Genomic DNA, 27276 nt, shown 5'->3' on the forward strand with positions numbered 1-27276 from the left:
TTGAAAGCATTCCCACGAAGAACTGGAACAAGACAAGGATGCCCACTCACCACTCCTATTCAACGTAGTACTGAAAGTCCTAGCCAGAACAATCAGTGAAGATTAAAAAGAAAAGCATCCAAATTAGAAAAGAAGTTAAATTACATCTGTTTGCTGATCACATAATCTTATACCTAGAAAACTCTAAAGACTCCTAGACTTGATAAGCAACTTCAGTGAAGTTTCAAGATTTCAGAATATGAAATCAATGTACAAAAATCAGTAGCATTTCTATTCATCAATAACATTAAAGGTGAGAACCAAATGAAGAATGCAATCTCATTTACAATAGCCATTCAACAGAAAAACAAATACTGCATGTTCTGACTTATAAGTGGGAGCTAAATAATGAGAACCAATGGGGACAAAGAGGGGAACAACAGACACTAGGGCCTACTTGAGGGAGGAGGGAGTGAGCATGGAGAGGATTAGGAAAAATAACTATCAGATACTATGCTTAGTACCTAGGTGACAAAATAATCTGTATACCAAAACCCTGTGACACAAATTTGCTTATACAAACCTGCACATGTACCTCTGAACCTAAAATAAAAGTCAAAAAAAAGGAAAAAATAGCCATACAAAAAAAGTAAAATACCTAAGAATATATTTAACCAAGGAGGTGAAATATTTCTGCAAGAAGAATTACCAAACACTGATGAAAGAAATTATAGATGACATAAACAAATCAAAAATCATCCTGTGCTCATGGATTAGAATAATCAATATTGTTAAAATGCCCATAATGCCCAAAGCAATATGCAGATTCAATGTAATTTCTATCTAACTACCAATGTTGTTTTTCACAGAATTAGAAAAAACAATCCTGAAATTAATATTGAACCAAAAAAGAGCCCTATAGCCAAAGTAATCCTAAACAAAAAGAACAAAACTAGAGGCATCACATTACCTGACTTCAAATTATACAACAAGGCGAGCATGGTACTGGTAAAAAAAAAAAAAAAAAAAAAGATACATAGATCAATGAAATAGAATGGAGAATCCAGAAATTAAGCTACATACTCCCAGCCAACCAATCTTCAACAAAGTCAACAAAAATATACAATGGAGAGAGGACACTCTATTTAATAAATAACTCTTTCCAGGACTATTATTAAATATTTATTTATTTAATAATAGTCCTGGGAAAATTGGATAGCCATATGCAGAAAAATGAAATTAGACACTTTGTATCTCTTACAATATACAAAAATCAACTCAAGATGGGTTAAATACTTAAATGTAAGACCTTAAACTATAAAAATTCTAGAAGCAAACTTAGGAAAAGCTCTTCTAAACCTTGATCTAGGCAAAGAATTTATGACTAAGATCTCAAAAGCAAATGTAAAAATCCAAAAATAGATAAATGGGACTTAAACAAAATACCTCCTGCAGAGCAAAAGAAATAACCAGTGGAGTAAACAGAAAACCAATAGAAAGGGAGAAAATATTTGCAAATTTTACATCTGACAAAGGACTAACATCCAGAATCTAGAAATAACTCAAACAACTCAACAAGAAGAAAAAAAAAGTGGGCACATTAAAATGTGGACAAAGGATATGAACAGATAGTTCTCCAAAGATATACAAGTGGCAAACAAACATATGAAAAAAATGTTCTTCATCACTAATCATCAGAGAAATGTGAACTAAAACCAAAATGAGATCCCATTTCTGACCAGTCAGAATGGCTATTACTAAAAAGTCAAAAAAGAGCAGATGTTGGCAAAGATGCCGAGAAAAGAGAATGCTTACACACTGTTTGTGGGAATGTAAATTAGCACAACCTCTACAGAAAACAATATGGAAATATTGCAGAGAACTAAAAACGGTACTACCATTTGACCCAGCAAACCCACTACTGGATATCTACCCAAAGGAAAAAAATTGTTATACCAAAAAAGACACCTGCAATCCTATGTTTATCATAGCACTACTGAAAAAAGTCATAGAATAAACCAAAGTGTTCATCAATGGATGACTGAATAAAGAAAATGTGGTGTATATACACCATAGAATACTATTCTGCTATAAAAAAAGAGTGAAATCATGTCATCTGCAGCAATGTGGAGGGAGCTGGAGGCCATTATCTTAAGTGAAATAACTCAAAAACAGAAAATCAAATACTGCATGTTCTCACTTGCAAGTGGGAACTAAACAGTAGGTGTACATGAACATACTGAGGGGAATAATAGATACTGGGGACTACAAAATGTGGGGAGGGTGGTGGCGTGGGTTGAAAAATTACCTACTGGGTATATGTTCACTATTCGGGTGTTAGGTACACTAGAAACCCAAACCTCACCATTACACAATATATCCAGGTAACAAACCTGTACATGTGCCCCCATAAAAGTAATTAAAAAATAAAGTAGGATAATGTGAATAGGACAGAAAATGAGGGGTGTTCTTTTAAATAATGCTATCAGGAGAAAGAGGCATTTAAGTAGACAACTAGATGACTTAAGGAGTTATGACCAGAAAAAAAGAAATAACTGAATCATAATATCAAGAGATAGAGTAAGTATAGAGGCTAGCTTGGGAAATACATTTGGGATAAGAGAAGTAAAGTAAAGTAAAGGAGGCAGAGAAGGAATAGAGATCTGTCAGGGGAGAACATCATATCACAGATGCTCAGGGCAAGAGGATTTCAAAAAAGCAAAATGATCCATAGTGTCAAATTTTACACAAGGAAATGAAGACTGAGGCAACAGTCATTGTAATATATGAAGAGAACAGTTCTAATTGAGTGAAGAAAAGAAGGCCTGTACTTAAGGAAGAAGTAAAACTGAAAGTAGAGTTTGGTTCATGATTTTGCTTCTGGACAGGAGAGACTTGATCCCTCTCCTCAGAGATTCCAAAATCTGGCATCTTGAGACATCATATCTATGTCTGATTTGTTCTTACATCCTCATAGCTCATAGCATAGAGTCTTGCTTATAAACCTGTAACATGAGTGTATGAGGTGTGTTTGAAATTTTTTCTGTTAGTGGAAATGGCTTCACTATTTTCCTTTATTTTAAAAACAATACCTACACAGTAAGCAATAAGATAAGACATAAAAGAAAAAATATTAAAATTATCCATAATTATACTATCCAGTGATTGCCATTATCAACATTTTTAGGTATGACTTTTTCATTTGTCTAGAAATATGCATACATAAATGTAAATGAATATATTTTTAAACTTCAATCTTACCAGACATATACTTTTAAGAAAAATTGTTCAAATTAATAATTTTACTTATTGTTTTTATTAATTTATTATTTAAATTTATTGTATTCATTATAATATTATTGCATTAATTTGATAATTTAATAAATATTATTTGAATAAATAATGGCCAAATTTTCACAAATGCATTCACTAGTTCCTGAAGACTTTCTCCTTTTTTACAGATGATATTGATATTCAAATTTTAAATGGTTTAACTATATCATGTGTCTTTTTCCTAAGTTCATAATAAAAAGAAGTTAATGAAATAACCCAACAATCATATTTTAAAGTAAATAAATTTCTTGCGTCTATTTAAAATTATGACTAGAATTCTGAATTTTTTTTCCTTTCTCTTCATTCAATCACTCATACCAAAGCTGTTTAAATTATGTGGTATATGACTTTAAAGTACATTTTTCTTCTGGGGTCTGCAGCAAGAAAGAGAAAGCCATTTGTAATTTTTGTCACAAAGCCAAATCATGACCAAAATATTACAAGGGAGCTCTCAAAAGTAGCTCATACCATCTCTCAAAAGATTTTGCTTTTATAACCCTATTACAGTCAATTCACTCTTGGAATGCATAAGGAAACCTGGAAAATATATGAAGCATGGACTCTGTTTCCATTTATTTATCCTGGGTCATAAGGAAATTTCTCAAATAAAACTTCCCTTACTTTGACTCTTAACTCTTTAATCTCCCCTTTGCTATTGCAGAATCAGAAGCCAAAACTAGATGGTCCTTGATGAATATTTTTAGGTTGAACCAAATGCAAGCAACGATAAATCATGATATATGTTTGGTATTTAAATGGCATTTGCAACTTAATATTTTCATGGAACTGCTTACTGCTTCATTAGATAAGCTCACTGTTTTCAAAGCCATCCACTGGTTCATAATATACAGAAATATTTAAAATAAGACCTTCAGTTTTCTTCATACTTTGTATACTAAATGGTTTAAACTACTTTAAAAAATTATCCATACGTTTTTTCCAAAGGTTTAAATTATCTTTAATTGATACAATTATTTCTTCTAGAGATAATAGCCAAGGCTTTTCTACTTTAAAATAATGTGTACCTGCTGTGTTTAGCACAAAAATTATAACTTTTTCTTTCAGATGGATAGTAATTATGTAATGGAGTTCCTGGGTAGGTAATTATGAAAAGTAAGTTAGACAATTATATAAGATCTTCTATGTCTAGAGATTAACAACAGCAAATTACCTTGGCCCAAATTATTCAATTATCATTATTAAAGAAACAATACTATTGTGTTTTCCCCTCAATTACATAAATGTAAGGGCAGCAGGCAATTCTTGTTCTGCAGAAAAGATGTAATAACAAACCTTTTGCATTTTTCTACTTTCTGTGAGACAGAGTTAGTTGCTTATTATTCAATCACAGGTGCTTTTTAACAAAAAAAAGCTTTAAAAGGAATATCTTAAAATTAAATATATAAAATATGAAAGGAAATATCCAAATTGTTCAGGCTGTGTGAAAACTGCTCAATAGAATTTTATCTGTCTCATCATTGCTGATTTTTTGCATGTTCCCTTGTGTTCCTTTGCAGTTCCCAATGGGTAAACTTCAAGAGATCATGGTCAGCAATTTCAAAGGCTAACTAGTTGTTTCAATTTTAAATATCAAGAATTTTGGACAATTTTTCTCAATTCAAATCTTTAGTTTCCACCACAACTCCAGTAAAAATAAAGACCAAATGAGGAGAATAGGTACTCTCTTTCAAGACAGTGTGGATTTTTAATGAGTTTTTCAAAGACTTTGAGGTTGACACAGTAACTTTTTGGTAGTTAAGATTTTTACAAACCCAGAATTAGCAATGCAGGTAATTGACTGATTCAGTTATCTCTAACATCTCATAGTCAAACTTGATATTTTATTTAGCTTCTAATCAAAATAGAGTCAGCTAAATAAATAGGTTTATTTCTTTTTCTATTTCATTTGGTCCTGTTGAAAGCATGCAACTTACTGGCTAGTGTTTACCCTTAAGTAACATTTCTTTCTTTTCTAAGAAATATTCCTTGAAGCATTATATAAGCTTCTTAATCCTTAGATATAGGTCTTCTGTGCTTTTTTGGTATTTTAGGAAGAAGTTTTAATGAGTGATGTCCATTCTGTTTTCTGAATTTTATACTAGGGATCAGATACCATGATTATAATACTTTCATACTGAAACTTACATTTCACAGGCAATGAGTTCTGTTGTGTAGAGATGATCCCACTGCACATTACAGAATCTATCGCTACAGTTTATAACTAATGCTTCAAACAGTTCCCAGAGCCCATATACAAAATCATGAAATGAAAGACAGGCACTCTCATTTTGCAGGGCTTATCCTTTTAAATCATGTATTCCCCACTTCCTATCCCATATCTGGCCCCATCTCCTGCTGTTTCAGACTGCAGGAGAGCTCTGCTTGACTTTTGGCATATTTTTTCTAAATGATATTCTGTTGAGAGCAGTCATCTCCATCCATCCTCTCCCCCCAACATTTGTGAGAAATATTATGTATTATGTACTCTTTAAATGTCATTACGAAAACTGTTCACATGCTCAGAAGCCTACAGACAAAGATAACTTTTTAAGCAATAAATTAAAGACTTCATTTTTTGTTTTATCTAAAGAAATGGAAAGTACACATGGCTTCATTTAAGCATATTCCTGACCTATAAGCACTCCCAGGTGCCTGGAAGTGAAAAGGTAACTATGTGACTAGAACACTAGCATTCCTAGCACATACTCATACAGACAACATGTCAATCTTAGCACAGAAAAGGAGAAAGAAAGCATTCCACTGAAACTGAAGTTCAGGTACGCATTCCTTTTCTGTTGTGTTTGTGGATGTGGAGACCTACATTTATTTTAAAGGATTGGCTCTGAACATCTCCATTCCATTTTCCACAGGTGAATTCAAAGAAGGGATACGTGGAAACATTTACACATTGTTTTCACACATTTCCTGTAGCTCTCTAGAACATTATAGTTGTCCCTGATACATTTTCAAATTTCAGAGGAAACACCTGTTTCTACTGATTTTCAAGGTCAGCAGTAAGGTTTTGTTTTTGAAATAATTTCTGGAGTGAAACTCAGGAATGGGAAAAAACAAAATGGCAGATTCCTAATTTTAGAGCACTAATTGTCCAAAACCCCAATTTTCAGAGTCTCATCATTGAGCCCATATGCAGAAAGCTCATGGTCCAAAGTCCAGTCCTAAATGGCCATTAGCCAAAATAGCAGGAAGAGGCTGTGCCAGATTCATACTCTGGCAAAGTTTACAGTTTTTTTAAAGTATTGAACTCAGGGAAAAAACTAGCAAGAGAAATAAGTCCAGTAATCTCTAATCTATGAGGCTTTTCATTGCCAGGATTTGAATTTTTCATGGATGTGTTGCAAAATTGTCACTTTATTTTCCTGGGTTCCGTTTATTTCCTTTGAAATACCTAGTAAGCTCAACTCTCCTCTGCCTATTAGAAAACCAAAAACAGTCACTAGAACATTTTGACTAGCATGTATCACTAAATAAAAATAATAGCAGTTAATATTTATTGACATGTTCTAAACCCAACAACACTATGAGGTAGAAACTATCATTCTCTCCATTTTACAGATAAGGAAACTGACACACAGAAAATATCTGAGGTCACATGGCTGGGATATGAGCCATGGTCCTAGAGCCTTAGTCTTAACTACCACATAACACTGCTTGTGCTGAATCTTTTCTGCTTACCTCTCCAGCTTCATTTTCTAATAATCATTTCCATCTGGCTTTGCACCCTGGGATGCTGACTTTTTTTTTTTTTTGAGATGGAGTCTCCCTCTGTTGCCCAGGCTGGAGTGCAGTGGCACGATCTCGGCTCACTGCAACTTCTGCCTCCCGGGCTCAAGCGATTCTCTTGCCTCAGCCTCCTGAGTAGCTGGGACTACAGGTGTGCGCCACCATGCCCAGCTAATTTTTGTATTTTAGTAGAGACAGGATTTTACCATGTTGGTCAGGATGGTCTCAATCTCTTGACCTCATGATCTGCCCACCTTGGCCTCCCAAAGTGCTGGGATTACAGACGTAACCGTGGCCAGGGATGCTGACTTTTATGGAACACCTCAACAGGGCTCCTTGGTTCCCTAGCTTCCAGTTGGATTTGGGAAAATGAAAGGCACCAGGAAATACGAAGGGGTTGGGTACATATTCCCCTGGTTCTATTGTAATAGAGCTTCAGTTACTGATACCCTGCCTCTGTAAGAGAGAATTACAGAAGTAATTATTTATTGAAATGCTATTTATTGCTTAATTGCACATTTGAAAATAAAGAGTGTAATTGGGTTGTTTGTAACTCAAAGATACATGCTTGAGAGGATGGCTACCCCATTGTCCATAATGTGCTTATTTCATATCGCATGCCTGTATCAAAACATCTCATGAACTCCATAAATGCATATACCTACTATGCACCCACAAAAATTTAAAAAATAAAAAAAGAAATGTTTTTATTGTAATGGTAACATCTATTAGAATCAGACCAATACAACAGGCTGGTAAGTTTTTTTCAAGGGAAGGGAATGTTACAGGATATGAGTTGGGGGAGGTGGGAAAAAGGATAGGGAAGCTCAGGACAAGCGAATTATCTAAATAACAGTGATCTTTTGTGTTAGCTTCTTTGACACAAGGATATAGCATCTGTGAAAAACTCTGAGATTTCCAACCTGGACTTTTTCTTACACCAAAAGGAAGCATTAATTAAATCAACTGACAACCCACCCAGCATATAAATAAAGGAGTAATACTGTAATAGTGTAGTTCCTCGTCTGTATTCAAAGGTGAATTAAGGACATCCTTGAGATGTACTGTAAATTGTGTTTCCAAAATGTAATACCATACAGTGATTTATAGACCACTGATGCTTGGCCAAATTATCTCTTCACTTTGGTTTCCCTTTTATGTTAAATAAAGATGAAAGAGTCCTAGATCTTCTACTTAATCATTGTTTTTTAAAACAAAACAAAACAAAAAAAAAAACAGAACGCAGTAAAAACTTCACCTTAACTCAAGAGAGAGTTGATATAAAATATATCCCCCAGGTTAAGAAACTGATTAAATAGGTTAAGAGAGTAAAATATAACACTACACTTTCCTTTAGAAACAGCAGATGAAAAGTCTTGAGTAAAATGAAAGGACTGAGTGCATATGTGGCTTCCCTGCAGTTCTTGTGTCTATTAAATGTGAAGATACCAGTATAGCATCTATTTTCCCTAGAGTTCGTAATGTTTACATAATAGAATATTTTGGAACAGTGGGAAAAAAGAAATGACTAAATAACATGTCAAAAATTTTGCAAATCCAATTTTAACACTGTCACAATGCTTCCTATTAATAAAATCTTCCATGGTGCTAGCTTTCTTTAAGGAATATATTGACTTGTACAGTTCCAATAGGAGCTTCACAATATTTTTTTTTTTCATACATAGTGAAAAAAGAAAACTGTTCAGCCTCTTCCTGGATTCTCCTACTCAGATTTATTTCCCAGTAACAATCAGACATATAATTTCTAGCAAACTTGATGGCACAATTTTCCCCACTTTAAAAGCATAATACCAACACTACAAGTGTTATAATAACACTAGTTAATATTTATTGGGCACTACTCTGTGCCAGACCTTGTGTGGAACATTTAAGTGCATTATCTCACTTAACCTCAGAGCAAATTTCTGAAAAGGATAATTCTATTATCTCCATTTTACAAACAGGGAAACTGGGACTCACAGATCCCATGTCACAAAGAAATATACAAGTTTTATCATTTAAGATGCATTTACTTTAAGGTAACTGAATACTCAACTCAAATTGGCTTGAACAAAAAGATAATTTCCTGAATTCTGGAGGTTTAGCAGTAGGATGGGTTTGATTGTTAACTTAATCCAAGATACTCCTAGCTAAGATTCCTTTGGTCTCATTAGCCCAAAGTAAGTGAAACATCCTTTCCTGCACCAATTGGTGAGGTGGTTAGAATTGCTACGACGGATAGATAAATAAAGCCTCAGCCCTATTGTTGGCATCAAACTCTAGTTTATAAAAATGGACAACTTTAGCAATGCTTCTCTCTAGTGCTATTCTGCAAAAGCTAAATTTAAGGATTAGAATATCAGTTGATGATCCGGGAGAGAAACACTAAAAACAAGCCAGAGGGTTAAGTTTCTCTAATATATCCATATTTATAAAATTTTCTGAATTTACACCAGATTTTTATAAATTATTCTTCTTACAAATTATCTGTTAATTGTCAGAATTATTAAAAATTATTAGAACTATAAAAATTATGTATAATATGATGCTGTATTAGTGCTTTCTCATGCAGCTATAAAGAACTGCCGGAGACTGGTTAATTAATAAAAGAAAGAGGCTTAATTGACTCACAGTTTTGCATGGTTGGGGAGGCCTCAGAAAACTTATAATCATGATGGAAGGGGAAGCAAACACATCCTTCTTCACTCAGTGGCAGGAGAGAGAAGTGCTGAGTGAAGCAGGGAAAGGCCCCTTATAAAACCATCAGATCTTGTGAGAACTCACTCACTATCATTAGAAAAGCATGGGGGAACTGCCCCCATAATCTAATCACCTCCGATGAGGTCCCTTCAATGACATGTGGGGATTATGGGAACTACAATTTAAGATGAGAACTGACTGGGGGGCAGTGGGGGGCGACACAGCCAAAAATATCACATGCCATTTAATAAAGGCTCTAGGGCTTATAGTTTCTCTACAGGGCTTAGTTTCTCCATTTAAGGCACTGTATTATTTCAGTTTTATGTAACTCAATTTTCCTTGGGTATGTGGATATAAATGGAGTCACATTCCCAGGACACATTTTTGTTGTTGTTGTTGTTGTTTTTCTGGCTCTGAAACCCACTACTAATAAAGTCCTATGGTTCTCCTTAAATTTAACCCCATTTGTTTTGGAAATATTTTTTTTTAGATGGAGTCTCACTCAGTTGCCCAGGCTGGAGTGCAGTGGTGTGGTCTCAGCTCACTGCAACCTCCACCTCCTGGGTTCAAGTGATTCTCCTGACTCAGCCTCCCGAGTAGCTGGGACTACAGGTACGTGCCACCATGCCCAGCTAATTTTTGTATTTTTAGTAGAGACAGGGTTTCACCATGTTGGCCATGCTGGTCTCGAACTCCTGACCTTGTGATCCACCTGTCTCGGCCTCCCAAAGTGCTGGGATTACAGGCGTGAGCCACTGTGCTCAGCCTGTTTTGGGAATCTCTAAGTGGTGTCTGACTGCTCACAAAAAGGTCCCATTGAGCAACTATTCTTTCAAAAGCTTAGGTGCCAGCCATGTGTCTTCTTGCCTCTTCTGTAATACTTCTGCTAGGAATGACCATGTCCACTAGGCATGGCATATTCAGCATACTGGCCCCAACACTCTATCTCTCTGCACTGCACACCACCACCACCTCCCACCCAGAAACTCACAAAACTCTAAGCAAGTGATGTACAAGCTGATGTAAGAGAGAATGCTATTCTTCCTCACTTAAGTCCCACTTAATGCTGCTCACTGTACCCTAGAGTCTTACAGAATACCAGGTTGAAGACAATTTCTATGAGCAGCTTTTCCTTCTTTAGGTTCAAATACAGTGTATGAGACAGGACAAGGAACCCAGTGTCTGAGAGAGTTCTGCACTGTTCCCCAATCCCTTTCTTCCCAGGTTCCCAAATTCTCATGCAAACATTGAGGCAAATTAACTGTTGAGGGCTCCCTGTGTAGTCATCAGACCCTTCCCAGGAATTTCTGAGTCACTAAAAGTGCACACAATATAAACCTAAGCCGTAACCCTCTCTAAAACTGTTTCTTCCAAGAATACATTTTTAAGATTAATTTTACAGATCTATCTATTTCAATATGTTGATTAAAAAATTTTTCGCTAGATTCTTTGCTCTAGAAATTTGTAATGTCCTATTAGTTCCACCTTGATATAATAAGAACTCTTTAGCTATAAGAGAACTACTGAACCATTTCATTTAAGACACAAAGGAGCCTGTCATGAAATTAATAGAACTTGTAGAGATACAGTGACCACATGAATCAAATATGAATTATGCCATGGCACACGTTTACCTATGTAACAAACCTGCATATCCTGCACATGTAACCCAGAACTTAAAAAAAAAAAAAAGGACTAAACAAAAAATAAAAATAAATTTTAAAACACCCTTATCTTTGTATTGGTATGTTCCTAGAAACTTAAATGAGAGTCAAATATATAAACAGGTTTAAAAAAATGTCATTATGAGTGAGGCCAAGGAAAGACAGCAAAATGGACAAAAAAGAAATTATGGGCCAGATGCGGTGGCTCACGCCTGTAATCCCAGCACTTTGGGAGGCCGAGGCAGGCGGATCACGAGGTCAGGAGATCGAGACCATCCTGGCTAACATGGTGAAATCCCGTCTCTACTAAAAATACAAAAAAAATTAGCCGGGCCTGGTGGCGGGCACCTGTAGTCCCAGCTATTCGGGAGGCTGAGGCAGGAGAATGGCGTGAACCCAGGAGGCAGAGCTTGCAGTGAGCTGAGATTGTGCCACTGCACTCCAGCCTGGGTGACAGAGGGAGACTTCACCTCAAACAACAACAACAAAAAAAAATTATGACAAACCTATCTAAAGGACTTTATAAGAAAATACTAAATTTTCTTACAATATAATTTATAAATATTATCAGTTTTTTGATAACTACATAGTTACTAGTTAGTCATAGCTTTTTACTTTTAATCTTAGAAACCAAACCTCATCAGACTTTTGCTCAATAATTAACTTTTTCGCATTCTACTTCAGTAACTAGTTTAGCCTCATTTTAATAGTTATATGAAAGTTATTCATCAAAAACGCAAATTGACCTTACTGAACAACTACAAAAAATTTTGATTCCAATAAAATTAAACAGTTAAACAGTTTGTTGCTATAAGTAATACAATCTAAAAATTAACATTAAATAAATATACCTATATTACTTCACATTATTCAATGCCTTTATTGAACTGTGGCCTAGGAGTAATACCTCTTGGTTAAAATTATTTTTGAAATCAAATCTGTCATAATTAGGCTGGCCTAACTGATTTTGATAAGGCAGCTGGTAATAAAGTAGACTCCCTTTATTAAACTGACCTCATTAACTTGTTTTTTGTCCAGATGGAACACTTGACCAGAACTTGTAGAGGCAATTTCTTCATAGACTTTATATCCAATATGGGTCCTGTCATCGCAATCTCCAGTCAGAACAAATACCACCTATGATTAAAAAAAAAAAAAGAAACAGTGTAAAGGGTTTCCAGAAATAAAAAAATATGTGTATTGACTACCTATTGTGTTACATTTCTGGGCAAGTAGAATATGTGAGTGTGTGTGTGTGTATGTTTATATAATTATTGACTTTATACTCTGTTTAATAGTGAACCCAGATAGGAACATAGTGATTTATATTTTAGAAGTGTAGGCTAAAAGCTGTAGAAGTGAGACCATGACTATGCTAGATCACAGAATGGCCTCAATTCTTCACGCCTCCCTGTATCACTCAGTCAAAAGATTCTGAATTCTTCTTATAAAAGAGGTAGAGCTTATTTTGTCATCTGTGAATCTAAGCTTGTCCATGTGACTTCCTTTGGCCAATAGCATGAGGCAAAAATGACATTCTACAAGTTCTGGGCTGAGACCCAAGAGGGCTTGTGTATTTCCATTTGCTCTCAAGTGTCTCTGCCATAGCCACGAGAAGGACATGCCTAAATTAACTTACTGGTCTCAAAAAGAGGGTAAGACAACTATGAGGCAAAGCCAGGTCTCCTGACAGTCAAGCTTAGATAAGCAAAACCCACACTATTCCCTAGACACACTAGTGAGCAAGCCTGGCCTAGATCAACTGAGCTCTGTGAACATGTGAGAAATAAATGCTTATTGTTTTAGACCATTGAGTGTTTGAAAAGTTTGTCATGCAGCAATAGCTGATACAATGAATAACTCTGACTCAGGCATGATTCCACATCGGAGATAACATTGGAATATAAGCCTTTTTTGGTTAGGCCTGTGTTTTGTCAGTTATAAGGAAAAGATGATAGCAAGTGCCTTAATTAATCCCCAATCATGTCTTCTCCATACTGAAAAACAAGGCATTAATATGGTATGTATAAATATAACATATATGTTTAATATGTTTAAATTAGATGACATATACATATTGGTGAACATACATGTGGATAGATAGTTATAATTATTGTTATTGACCACACATGGAAGAGTCAAACAGGATAGGCAGTCTCTTACATATTGCATTTAGACAGAAACGTTTGGGGTTGATTCTTACTTACTTGTGACTGTTTCTGTTGGATAAGTTGCAGCACCTCATGGGTTAGCCGGTAATCTTTGGACCGAGCATCAGTGAAAACATAGATGAAAGAACCAGGAAGAGAAATTTCCAAGGCAATTTTTATAGCTCCGATACTCATTTCTGGACAATCACCACCACCCTGTTGAGTGGAGAGAAAAATTCAATTACCTCACCAGCAAAAACAATTGAATATTTTGGTTATAACAAGGTGCTTTGGGAGTTTTAGAACTGAGCAAATTTTCATTTTTATTTTCTGTCAGTTTGGCACTTTGTTCAAGAAGGGATGGAAGATATGCAAAGTGATATGAACTAGAAAAATGTGTACTTAAGGATAAGTTAGAAATTCACCCAAAACACACAAAATAATAGCTATATATTTTTAAAATTAAATGTCTATTCACTCTGCCCTCTCTTACACGATGATCTCATATACCCCCTCTTCTTTTACTTTTTCTCATTCTTATTTGATGAACTTGCTTATTGTATTGAGAAGACAGAAGCAATCAGAAGAGAATGTTCATAAGCTCCCACCACAATACCTGTTAACCTACCTGCAGAAGCAACCTGATGCCCGCCTTAATCGTGAAGCACTTGCTTGCACTCGTGGCTATGCACCCATGGCTAAGGCTAACTACTCACCTGGGAACTAATCAAGGTGATCTCTCTACTCCATCACTCTCTTTACTAAATCATTCCAGCATGGCATGTCTCCATACTCCTTCAAACTTCTGCTCACTTCATACCTGTCAGAGAAGCTTTCCCTGACTATCTGACATAAAATGCATTCTGTTTGTCATTCTTTTCACTCTGACTCTGTTTCATTTTTCCTATTAACCTATAATCTCTGTGTTTTATTTTCTACTTGAATAGGCTCAATATGTTTTCCTAAACAAAAACTGTTCCCACCCTCAGAGCAATTCTTGTCACATTTATTTCCTTCATAATTATGTGGATTTGTACATGAAATTGTGAGTTTGCTGTATTTACAGTTTTATACATTATATTTTAGATTCAGAATTATATCCTGTTTGTTTCCATGTCATCAGCATTGTTTAAAACCACAGGTTTGAATAATGGCATAACATTCTATTATGTCTATATTCCATACTATAGTCAACCATTTCTCTGCTGTTGAAATATTAGTGTTCTTTCAAATTTTACTTCTCCATTATAAATGGTAGATAGATAGACAGACAAACAGACAAACTGATAGCAATAACTATAGGGCCAAGGGAATGGACTTTTGATCAATATAATTTGAGCAATTAATAATTGCTGAACACCCTGCTGAGATTTGGGCTTCCAACAACAAATAAGCTAAAATATCTTGTCCTGAAGGAGTTCAGGACCTAGAATAAGCAATCACATAAAAAGCAGGGCAGCTTGGGACCCTGTGGGCTTTACGGCAGCAGAGTGCAACAAGTAAGAGCTCTTTCTCAGAAAGAAAATAGTTATTCCATGAAACTCTGGAAATCCTATCTGATTTTCCTATTGGGTCTTTCACCAGGCTCCAACAGTTTCACATTCTGATACAGATACCGTGAACACCATAGATCTAATCAGGGTCATAAGAACCAAGTATTAGAATAGTTTACAATGAGCTAGCCTGGATGAAGTGGAGAATCTTTTCTTGTACTGGATCCCAATCAAAACTTACAGCCTTTGAGTATTATTTGTTAAATAGGTTGAAACAGAGCATCAGCTGTTAAAAATTGACTCTAAAACTGAGAGACTCATTAAATATTAGGTCACTTTCTTAATTGCATGGGGCTAGAAGATGTAGTAACCTGATCTTCACTTTGGAAAATATACCAGCCATAGATTCCCCAAAATTTTATTGCGTTAGCAATCCTTTCTCTTTTTGCAGAACTTATCTCCTACCTCCTATCACTTACATGCATTTTCGAGGCATTTAGTTTAACAAATAACACCGCTCTCAACAACTTGTATATTTGTATCTTTTGACCATACTTATCTCTCAAGTTCTAATTTTACATTTTCAATTTCTCATTAGACCTCTATTCCTGGGTGTTCTATATGCCTCTCCAATTTAGTGCATCTAAAACAGAACTCATATTTTCTGCTGTGTCATCCCTATTTTTGTTAACAGTACTATCTGCATAGACATTTAGTTTCAAAACCTGAGTCATTTTTGACTCCTCCTTCTACTTTCATCTAATCAGTCGTCATTCATTCGACTTCCATAAATCTGTCCCTTCCCTTTCTCTTCACTTCCTACTAGTCACTTTTCTTATCACTAATTTTATTACATGTACAAACTCCTATCTGATTTTCTGCTTTTCCTTCCACTTAACTTTATTTTGCCTGCAGTAAAGAGCTACATACATCACGTTCCTACTTAAAATATTTCACTACTTGTGTTGGATCAAATAAGCTTTCTATCTTTCTCTCTCCTGTTGCTCCTTCTCCACAAATTCCTCCCTTTAAGCTGAGATAACTTCCTGTTCTTTTAATATTCCCCTTGCTTCACACCTTAATGCCATAACAATTTTCATTCAAGTAGTCTTTCTACTGTTCTATCTCTACCATCAAACACTTCTCAACAAAATATGCATGTCTAAATTCTTCCATTGTATAAGCTCATTGATGGCAAGGAACTGTGCTTTGCTGAGTCCTTGAATCCTCAGTTCATAGCACAATGCTGGCTTAAAGTAATCACTGAGTAAATATTTTTCAAATTAAACTATTATCTCACAGTGGTTGAGATAATATGCCTTCCCCTCTTTAAAGCTTTGTTTCCAGTCAAATGTGCTTACTCACTCTTCAGATGTATTCTACTATGCTTTACACTTTAGTGGTACTTAACATATTTCCTTTGCATAACAGTTATTTGGAGGGTTATCATGTGCAACAATGACCTTGAATGAAAATTTATGTAATAGGAAAGTGGGAAATAGACAGACATGTTAGTAATTTTGGTATATTGGATAGAAATAATCTTTACTTGCAGCCAATTTTGTATAATCTGTAATGGATATTCCGGGATGCTCAAAAAAATTTTAATTCCTATTGTATATACAGAAGCTTAGAGAAAAACATTCCTCAACTGCACATGACACTGTGCACCCGAGTGTGAACCACAATATAATTTATCCATTCTACAAGCATTTGTTGAATGGCCAAGTACACAATACAACTCCATGGTAGTATAATTCTAAGGAGGGATTAAATGTCTTTTACTAATTGTCATGTGTGTACCAACACACTAGGAGAAGTTTTCTGTCTATAGGCCAAACATGAGGACAGCTAAGAAATATCTAAAGGCACATATTAGGAATAGAAGGAATGATAAACCTTGTCCAGTTATTGAGTGAGAGATCCTCTCTGAGCCGTTTGACTTGAGTATAAATTTGCCCTAAGAGGACCTATAGATGCCTACTTCCCTAGGAGTCCTGAAACATTACCCAGGATTAGACTGTAGAGACCACTAGAATCCTTGAAAGGGACTCCAGATGAATTAATCCCATTGGAATCTCCCAGGAACTTCAAGCTCAACTTAAAATTGAATGCAGCCCTAAAAAATCATGTTCTGAAATAGGGTCCCTAAGACTATAAACATTTTTCGGCCTATAAATTTGAATAAAGCAGTTTAACCACATATTAATAAAATCAAGATGGTCAACAACCTTTTCTGTAAGTATTAGAACCACCTGATTTTCCTGAAAAAAAAAAAAAAAGCCACTTTGTGAAACATTGGAGCTTTATGTATGTGAGGCTTAATATTGGTTAATAATCAAAGGAAAGAGTGTGGTGAGCTGACACAACTAAAACCCCACAGAGAATTTCACAAATATCCTTTTATTTCTTGGACTTTTATAATATCATATACTCTAAAATGAATTATTTGACTTTTATGAAAGAACTAACAAAAAGGACTTTTATAATATCATATACTCTAAAATGAATTATTTGACTTTTATGAAAGAACTAACAAAAAGTCTCAAAGCAGCCAGGAAAATTGGAGAATGTCAAGTAAAAAGAGAACATTTTAAGCCAGGCATGGTAGTGCATGCCTGTTGTCCCAGCTACTTGGGGGGTTGAGGTGGGAAGATCCCTTGAAACCAGGAATTCCCATCCAGCCTGGGCAACATAGCAAGCTATCTCTTAAAACAATAAAATAAATGTTTAAAAAAGAAACACTTTGACTCACACATGTCAGAAGCCAAGACTGGACGTGCTTATACATCCTTTAGGAGTCCTCTGTGTAGCTTAATTATATTTTTTCTGCTATGGAAATCAGTGTATTCTTTATAATAAAAATGACTATTCTGCCCCAAATTTCACATTTGCAATATAATCTGCAAACACATATTATATTGTAATCATATCGATTATAAGTGTTCTCAGGAATAAAACTCTTCCCAAAATAATACAGTATATTTAAATTATTACCTTTCTGCTTCTAGCTAACTGAAAATTAAAAGTAAATGTTAACTAATAATTCATATCTTAATAAAGCTATGTGTCTATCTCATTGTGGATAGAAGGTCCTGAAAAGAAAAATAAGTTTATTCTTTTTCCAAAAGAAGTTAACATACAGTATTATCTTGTTATAAAAGCTCCCTATCTGATATTTGGGTTCGGTTTTCCAATAATTTTAAATCATAAGTGGCCATTAAAATGATCTATGAGGCTGGGTGTGGTGGCTCACGCCTGTAATCCCAGCATTTTGGGAGGCTGAGGCACACAGACTGCCTGAGCTCAGGAGTTCGCGACCAGGCTGGGCAACACGGTGAAACCCCGTCTCTACTAAAATAAAAAATAAAAATAAAAAAATTAGCCGGGCGTGGCGACGTGCACCTAGTCCCAGCTACTCAGGAGGCTAGGAGGCAGGAGAATTGCTTGAACCCAGGAGGCGGAAGTTGCAGTGAGCCGAGATCGCACCACTACACTCTAGACTGGGTGACAGAGCGAGACTCCATCTCAAAATAATAATAAGAATAATAATAAATAAAATGATCTATGAAAGAAATGCTTTACCTCTGTTCCAACACAGTAGCCACTACCTAGCCTCATGTGGCTACTAAGCACTTGAAATGTGGCTACTGAAAATGAGAAACTGAATTTTTAAATTGTATTTTAATTAAAATTTAAATTAAAAAACTAAAGCAATGCTAATTTTTATATTGATGACATATTGAAATATTTTGGATATATTCAGTTAAGTAAATAGATTATTGAAGTCAATTTCAACTGCTTTTGAAATTATATATGTAGCTCACATTATTTGTTGGACAGCATTACTTTAGAATGATACATTTGATTGACTTATGTAGACTTAATTTTAGACTGTTAATTGTAAGGTTGTTGCTTTGATTAAGTCTTTCATGAACTTCCTTTCCTGGCAGAAGTTATTAGAGGCAAAATTTAAATTGCTTTAATTTACTAGGGATCAAGAATCAAGGTACAACTTACTCCAAAAATCTACAAATTATTCCCTTTGCTTATATATATATATATATATATGTATATACACACACACACACACAAAGTTTATAAATAAAGATTATATATACACACACATCAAACTTTATCATATATGTCATATATGCATACATACGCACATACACACATACACACACACACACACACACACCTTTAACCCACTGGTTTCTTTATAGTGTTTCTCTCAAATCATCAACTGACTTTCTGATCTTTAAGTTTAGCTTTGGCAGAACAGGACTAGGCTACACAAGCATTGCTAAAATTGTTCATTTTTATAAATAAGCCTCACAAAGTCAGAGACTGTAGGTTGATTTGTGTCAGCTGATTTAAAAATTGGAGGTAATGGAAATGTGACTGAAACTATAAAAACAAACTCTTGTAAGTTTTATTTCCAAACTTAAAAAAAAAAATTACTCCTGGCCAGGCATGGTGGCTCATATCTGTAATCTCAGCAGTTTGGAAGGCCAAAGAGGGCAGATCTCTTATGCCCAGGAGCTTAAGACCAGCCTGTGCAACAGAGGAAATCCCCGTCTCTAAAAAAAAAGAAAAAAAAAAATTAGCTGGGTATGGTGGCACATAGCTGGCACGTGGTCCCAGCTACTCAGAACGCTCTGGGTAAGTGGAGGCTGCAGTGAACCGTGATTATGCCACTGCACTCCAGCCTGGGCTACAGAGTAAGACCTTGTCTCAAAAAATACATAAATAAACTCCTTTAAACGTCTGTAGCAGTTTCATTTTGACCTGAATACCAAATAGAAAAAATGTAAAATCATAATCCATAAACATTTATGATGGAAGAATTTACAATTGAAGAACTTAAATCTATAAAAGGTCTTATTGATTTAATCAGTACTTTTCATGGTAATAAGACACTCTACCTGTGTTAATTCAATAAATGTCTACTCTGAGCCAAGTGCTGAGAGAGTATTGTCACAAACACTATGTTATTTATTCTTTACATCAATGGATAAGGTAAGTATCACTTTTAACATGTTTTATTGACCGAGTACTAACTTTTGAAAATCCTGTCTCAGGGTCACACAACTAGTAAGTGAAAAAGCAGAGATTTGAACTTAATTATGCCTGGCCTGAAAATTCATGCAAACTCCCATGAGGAATTTTATTACCTCCTTGAACTTCTGTGACTATAAGTAAGTAGCTTTCTGAGACACTGTATAATCAGAGGAAGAAAATTCCCATTCTTCTAGATACCTACAGAATATTGTTTATTCTTCTTTTGTGGTATTCAGTAAGATGTATTATAATTTATATTTCCTCCTACTAGATCTCTGTTTTTTGAAGTACTTAGTAGGTGTGCCATTGTTGTTTGATGAATGAATGAATGACTAGTGAGTACATGGGTGAAAGATTTTCCAAAGCAATCTTGACATATTCTAGGTACACTTAACATACTCAGCCTGAGCTTGACTTAAGCCTAGCCCATCCCATTTCAAGTAATACAATTCCAGAACTAAACCTTCTAAAAGTACAAATGTATAAAGCTAACTCCCCCTATGTTTGATCTCTCCCCCACACCCCTCTCTGTCCTGGCATACAGTCAGGATGAACAATCAACACGATAAAACCAACATGGCTATGTAAATATATTTCCTAAAACCACAGAAACATGCACACACACACACACACACACACACACAAATGAAAGGTATGATGGAGATGAACTGTATAATGCATAGAATTAGACAGCTCCCTAAATGCATTTTAGAAAGGGTCTGGCTTTGTTAACCTGTGCTTTTATTTGAACGCTGAAATATAGATAATTAGTATCAGTATGCACAGTCCTGCTCAATATTTTGATTGACATTTTATCTTTATAATTCTACTGATGCCTACAATTTACTAAATTGCCAAAGACCTTTCAGATAGAAAAATGTGTACTAAGAAAAACGGAAGCATTTGAGCTTTCACAGTAAATGTTGCTCCTGGAATAAAAAATATTTTTAAAAAACTGTAACTTCAGAGCTATGGTGATAATTATGTTCACAAAATGAATTCCTGGAAAGCAAGATGAAATAAGAATGAACAGAAATCTTATCATTCAAGGGAGTATTAAAACACAGATTATCATGCTGTCTTTTCTAAATACAAGACAGTGTAGGAATGGCACTGGAATAAACTGAACCTTTAAACTGTGAGAGGAGTTGGAAAAAAAATGAAGTCCCTGTTCGAATCCTAATGGGAAAATCTACATCAAATGATAGATCAGAGAGACCCAAGAATGTTAATCTCAGAGCAAGCATGCTCCCATGCCTTATCATTTACCTTCTAGTCAACTTATTTCAATTCTTCTATTCTCATCTTTTCATTGAACTCGTTTTTATATCAATTGTTTTCCAGGTGCCTAAGTCTAAGCAATAAAAATTGAAACTTTTTTATAGGCTCATGACTAAGTTCAAAATAATTCTTATTGGCATTACAATATTTACCCTTATTCTAACATGAGTATAACCTACTAGAGTTTGCACTTAGTTTCAAAGTCAGACTACAACCTTTTCACGTGGAACACCCATGCGTGAAATGTCTTATTTGTGTAATCTGTCCCTTACCTATAAAATTTAGGTATGCAACTCAGTTTCAAGCTGAACAAAAAAAACATTTTCTTTCTTTCTTTTTTTTTTTTTTTTTGAGACAGGGTCTAGCTCTGTCGCCCAGGCTGGAGTGCAGTGGCACGATCTCACTCACTGCAACTCCACCTCTGGTGTTCAAGAGATTCTCCTGCCTCAGCCTCCTGAGTAGCTGGGATTACAGGTGCCCACCACCATGCCTGGCTAATTTTCGTATTTTTAGTAGAGACAGGGTTTCACCAGGTTGGCCAGGCTGGTCTCAAACTTGTGACCTCAGATGATCCGCCCACCTCAACCTCCCAAAGTGCTAGGATTACAGGCATGAGCCACCGCGCCCAGTCTAAAGCCGAACAAAATTTTACAACTCTCAGTTCTCTTTCTTAAAATACAGTTGTGCAATTCTTTTACCAAGAAAACAGGATGTACATGTGAAAACCATTAAATTACATCGAATCTAATTTAAAGTTGCATCGAAGCAAATATAAAACAAATTAGAATAATTACAGAGTTCGTCAGTGACATGTGCTGGCTTTTATTACTTGTAGAATATATTGCAGGGATGTACTGAGAAACAATCAGAATATCGCAGAGCCCAAACCTCAAATCTCCAAAATCTAAATAAAAGATGTTACATCCCAGACAGTCAAACTATGCTGCTCTTCGCTACACATTCATTGATCACCAAACGAGCTCAAAGAAGGTGAAATCCAAATTAAAGTATCAAAGAACTGCTGACTACAATTCCAGGCACAGTAAAGGTAACAATTACAACACAGTCCATGCTTTCAGATTATCACCTGTCACTGGTAAGGATTTAACTCATCGGCAACTGATCTTTCAACTCGTTGGACCTTCTTTCAAGGGAGCTAGTAGAGCTTAGGTGGGTCTTCAGGGGACATGTTTTGTTGGGTCTTTGGAGGAGGTTAGTTTGCTTCAAATAAAATATTTATAAAAACTGCACTATGTACCAGGCACTCAATATCTTGATTAGTAAATTAGAAAATGTTGTGCCTAATACATTAAAAAATATCAAAAGTTTCATAATTCACATGAGTTATAATGGACAGTGAGTGGTCCTTTGAAGAGGGAAATAGGATGGAGACAACCAAGAATAAAAAAAATAACGAAAATACCTTCTACTTATCAGAAGACATGTAGAAGCAGGCAGGATTAACCGTAGGCAAAAATGGGAAACTAACAAATTATATCTTGGTATTCTCAGTCACCCTTCAGTAACCATCCTCTTCTCAGCTTCTTAGAGAATTCTTTCTTACCCTCTTCAAGGATTCGGTATCTTTTTATTGTGACCTTCAAAATTAAGACACTGCCATTGCCCTGGTTGGAATGGATTCCTGGTCCCACCTAACAAGTGGCTCCCTTGTTTGCTTAGGGAGCAAGAGCCAGAGGGGGCAGGGACGGGGTCTAAGAAGGTCTTACTAGCCAATAATCATTTGCTTATTCAAGGAGGAAGCATTCACCATACCTATACTTGCTCTGAGCAGACCTTCTTGCTCCCAGTTCTTCCTCTCTTATGACCCTTCTCTGCTAGTCCTCTCTGCTAGTCAAGACTCTGCCTAGCCACAGAAATTTCTCTCTTCCTTCTGCTCCAACACTCACATATGGATTCTGCATGCCGTCTAGCACATTTGGTATTATCTTTGTTATTAGCTAGTTAATGAAGATTGGAATGCTGTGATTATTTAATGTGATAAAAATCTATTTATACTGCTTGTGTAACTTCTTCTCTTGGCAAAATGGAAAAATACATTTTTACTAATAAAATCATTATGATTTACAAAGACATCACATTATAAGAAAGTTTGAGATACACAAATTTTACATTGTTTTTAGTAGTCATTTAAAAAATGATGAAATAAGATCTTAAAGGAGATGACTACATATATGATAGAGCAAATAAATCAGGATTTTTAAAAATCACCATGAATATAAAAGGATAGAGACCTAGTTTAAACATTTATGTAAGGAAACCTGACGGACCTAGCTGATGACAGAATCAGTATTCAATAATGTAATATGCCTGCCAAAGAAAACTGATATCAGCCTCCAGCATTAAAAGAAGCTCCCCAGACATTGCTCCAGAGGAGTCCCCCAGGTATCATCTGGAGACAAAATCCAGTGCTATCAAATCTTTAACTAGTGTTACTCAGGTCTGGGGTACTGACAGGTTGCTGGAAGGGATTCTAACATCTGACGGGGTAACTGGACAAATGATATTCAAAATCAATTCCAGTAATAGGACTCCACAATTCTCCTGAAATTTTTTTTAAGGTCTAGGAATAAAAAAAGATGCTTTCTGAGAACTAACTGCTCCTACCCAGTTTGGGTAGAGAAAAAACTCTAATTTTCCTTTATGTCCATTTCACTGAAAATGAGCTTGTTTGTTTTTTAGCTGCAGCTGCTAGCAACTCTGAAAAAATGAGATTTATAGTTTTCTCTAGGAATCCTGGCTGTAGATCAAGGATCATTCTCCCAAGGAAACTGTTTTGATCTCCATCCTTACCAACACCTAAAAACTAACAAAATCAGATTTAGTACTTATTGTGGGGAATAGAACAATCTGTTGGTTGCCTAAGTAGCACATATGGATTGAATCCAGGCATCATAGGTTAGTGTATTCTTTCTCTTAAATGTTATTTGGCCACAGGAATCTGCAATATTTACCACGCAATGACTCATGTATTTATCCTTAAGGATATTCCCATAGATGCACACTTTGAAAAGAAATTCAAGAAATTTCCCATTATAATATCTACCCCACTCTAATCACCTGTATATTCCATTTTGAAAAAGCAATCCAACAGTCAAAATAGCCTTCAATATTCTTTGTCCTTTGAAGTTTACACAAAAGATCATTACAATATCAACCACATATTTGCTTCTGGATAGGGTACCAAAATGGATACCTAAAAAAGGGCCAGACATTCCCATTCTTGTGCTCCACTGTCTTGTCGCAGTCTCTATTCCTTGTTCTCTGGGGATGTAGGATTGTTTGTCCCTCAGATAATTCTTTAGCAGAAACTCTAATAGAAAACTCAAACGGCAAACTAAAGTTTTAATAGATGCTTCATTCAGGCCCAAAGAAGTTTCAACACTAAAAATAAAAACAATCAAAACACTACCTATGAATGTACCTACAGTACACACAGTACTTTTCAATATCTTAAACATATTTTGTTCTTGTTTCTCCCCAAAGTGTGCATGAGCTTAAATAGGCTTATCATGCTTAGTACCAAGAACATTTGCTGAGGAAAGCCAGTGATTTTATTATTAACTTTGTCATTTGCTACTTGGTAATTTTTGGTGGGCCAATTACTCAAAGCGATTGGAGATAGGAATGAAGTAAAAATATTTGAGAAATAAATTCATTTTGTTGAGGATAAGATCAGCCCTAGACATACATCTGTCTTTAATTCTTTACTTTCCTACTTTGAAGTAACATACAAAGAGAAATTATATAAATAAATATGTTAACTTGATTAGATCAATAAGGTTATTTAAACAGATATTTAGAAGGAAAGCAGTGGAGCAATAAAGGAAACTGGCTTTGGCATTAAATACCTCGTTTTGAGACCAGCTTTGCTACTTGCTATTTTTGTGACCCATGTAAGACATGTTACCTAATATCAAAAAGCTTGAGATTCCTCATTTATAAAAAGAAATAGTGATATTTATGTGAGTATAAATTGAGAAAATGATTTTAAAACACTTGCAAAACCTTTTGCAAGGCACATTTTCCAAAACTGTTGCTCATTTACGACATAAATATTTGGGGATTATTTCCCTCAGAAGAACTTTGGAGTACTAGAGCTAGTAGTAGCAATAGATAACATTTATTGAGCCTGTACTTTGGGCCACTGTTCTGCTTGAAGGTTTATACATACTTCAGGCAGAGTTAGATGCCTTATCATACCTTCTTCCCTAAATTAAATACAAGCCAGTCCTCCTTTAAAGTGTGTGTGTGTGTGTGTGTGTGTGTGTGTGTGTGTGTGTGTGTAGGATATTTGTAAGCAAATGCATATTATGAAAACTTAAATGGAAATTAAAACTGCTTTTCTAAGTTGAATCATGTCTAATCATGTCCAAAAATGAAAATCAAACCTCTGATAGCTCTACATTATATCTGTGTCCATGATGACATACAATGCCTTTTCTTTCCTTTTTTGGTTCATTTTAAAAATTTATTTGCTTTCTTCATTTTTCTGGCCATATGTTTTTTAAAAATTCATATGGAAGAATTCTCTATACATCTAGAAATTAAAGTTACAGTTTTATACAATAGCATTTTTTAAAAAACTAGAAATTAGATAAAGTGTACATACAAAATTGGCATAGTAAATTATTCTTCCAAAATCATCATTATCTTGTTCTCCTCTTTTTAGCAGTCTTTGCCTATCTGAGGGTATTTCATATTCTCCTTAGGCAGTTAATTCTATCAACTGTTCTTTTACAGAAAACATTCTTTTTCCCCTAACCTTAACCTGCCGAAGTTTAAACCTATTTATTCGCCTGGACCTCACCCTATCATCTTCATAACTCTATCATGTTGCTATGCGACAATGCTTTTCCAGATATTTTTAATCATATTCGTACTTTTTTAAAAAGTCAATTTTATTAAAAGACTTTACTAAGGAAACTTAAATTATGTGTGAAGCTTTTGATTTGGGGGATCAACAATTTATACAAAAGTTGGCATTGTAATCTCATTATTGTAGAAATAACTTGGTGTTTTGAGGGGTTGTGTGTATGTGTGTGTGTGTGGGTGTGTGTTTACACTTTGAATGTTTGACTAATATACTTTCTGTTCTTTAAAACATTTGGATAAAAGGCTTGAAAGCATATCACTGCCAATATCATTTTCTAAAAATCAACAAGCTTTATAGTTTCTTATAAGGAATGTGTCCTGAAGCAAGGCTTTGCACTCCATATTTACGAGGATATTAATTTTCAAAGCTCTGTGTGATTTGAATACCATTTGTTGTCATTTGTCTTTCCTTCTTTTCCCCAGAGAGAAAGCACAGTTGTTTTCAAGTTACTTCTCTGTATTCCAGATGAAAGAGGATAAAGGAAAATGAAATTAATGGTATAAATTTAATAAATTAAGTGTAATAATTTTTTGCTAATTTTTTCCTGGAAAATCTTAGGTTGCTTTTTCTCAAGTTAATTCCATATCTCTAGAAGAAAAATAGCCAAGCCTGCTCTAATGTTAATGGATGATTAATGCACTTCAAACTGAATTTACTTCTCATTGTTTTCAAAACCAATTTAAATATGAAAGGAATATTTTTAAAGGTTTTCTTTTTTTAAAGTTCAAGTTAGTTTAATAGGATAACAATACTTGCTGCTTTTGATATCAGTGATTTTGTGGGAGTTACTAAAAATGGTAGAAAGGGAACTGAAGAAGGGTTTGAAAATCATACATAAAACAAAATTTTGTATCTCATACTAAAATTTTAAGAAATTTGTGAGGTATCTCAAACTGATTAATGAAATAATAGTCTATAAGTAAACATTGAACAAAATATATCCTTTAGTTTAGTGTTAAATGATGATGTAGACTAGA

The 27276-nt window shown here is 35.0% G+C and overlaps 1 protein-coding gene across 3 annotated transcripts in view; it reads right to left on the minus strand.

Annotated features, from left to right (window-relative positions):
• The window catches only part of HMCN1 (hemicentin 1), a 446669-nt gene that overhangs the window by 303337 nt on the left and 116056 nt on the right, over positions 1-27276 (minus strand). For all 3 annotated transcript variants that reach the window (XM_024256979.3, XM_002809691.5, XM_024256990.3), the window contains exons 3-4: positions 13625-13783; positions 12432-12554 (exon numbers count right to left, since the gene is read on the minus strand). In XM_024256979.3, coding sequence (XP_024112747.2) covers positions 12432-12554; positions 13625-13783 — 282 coding nt within the window. The remainder of the gene's footprint in view (positions 1-12431; positions 12555-13624; positions 13784-27276) is intronic.

Source organism: Pongo abelii, chromosome 1 (genome assembly GCF_028885655.2).
Source record: "Pongo abelii isolate AG06213 chromosome 1, NHGRI_mPonAbe1-v2.0_pri, whole genome shotgun sequence".
Taxonomy (NCBI): domain Eukaryota; kingdom Metazoa; phylum Chordata; class Mammalia; order Primates; family Hominidae; genus Pongo; species Pongo abelii.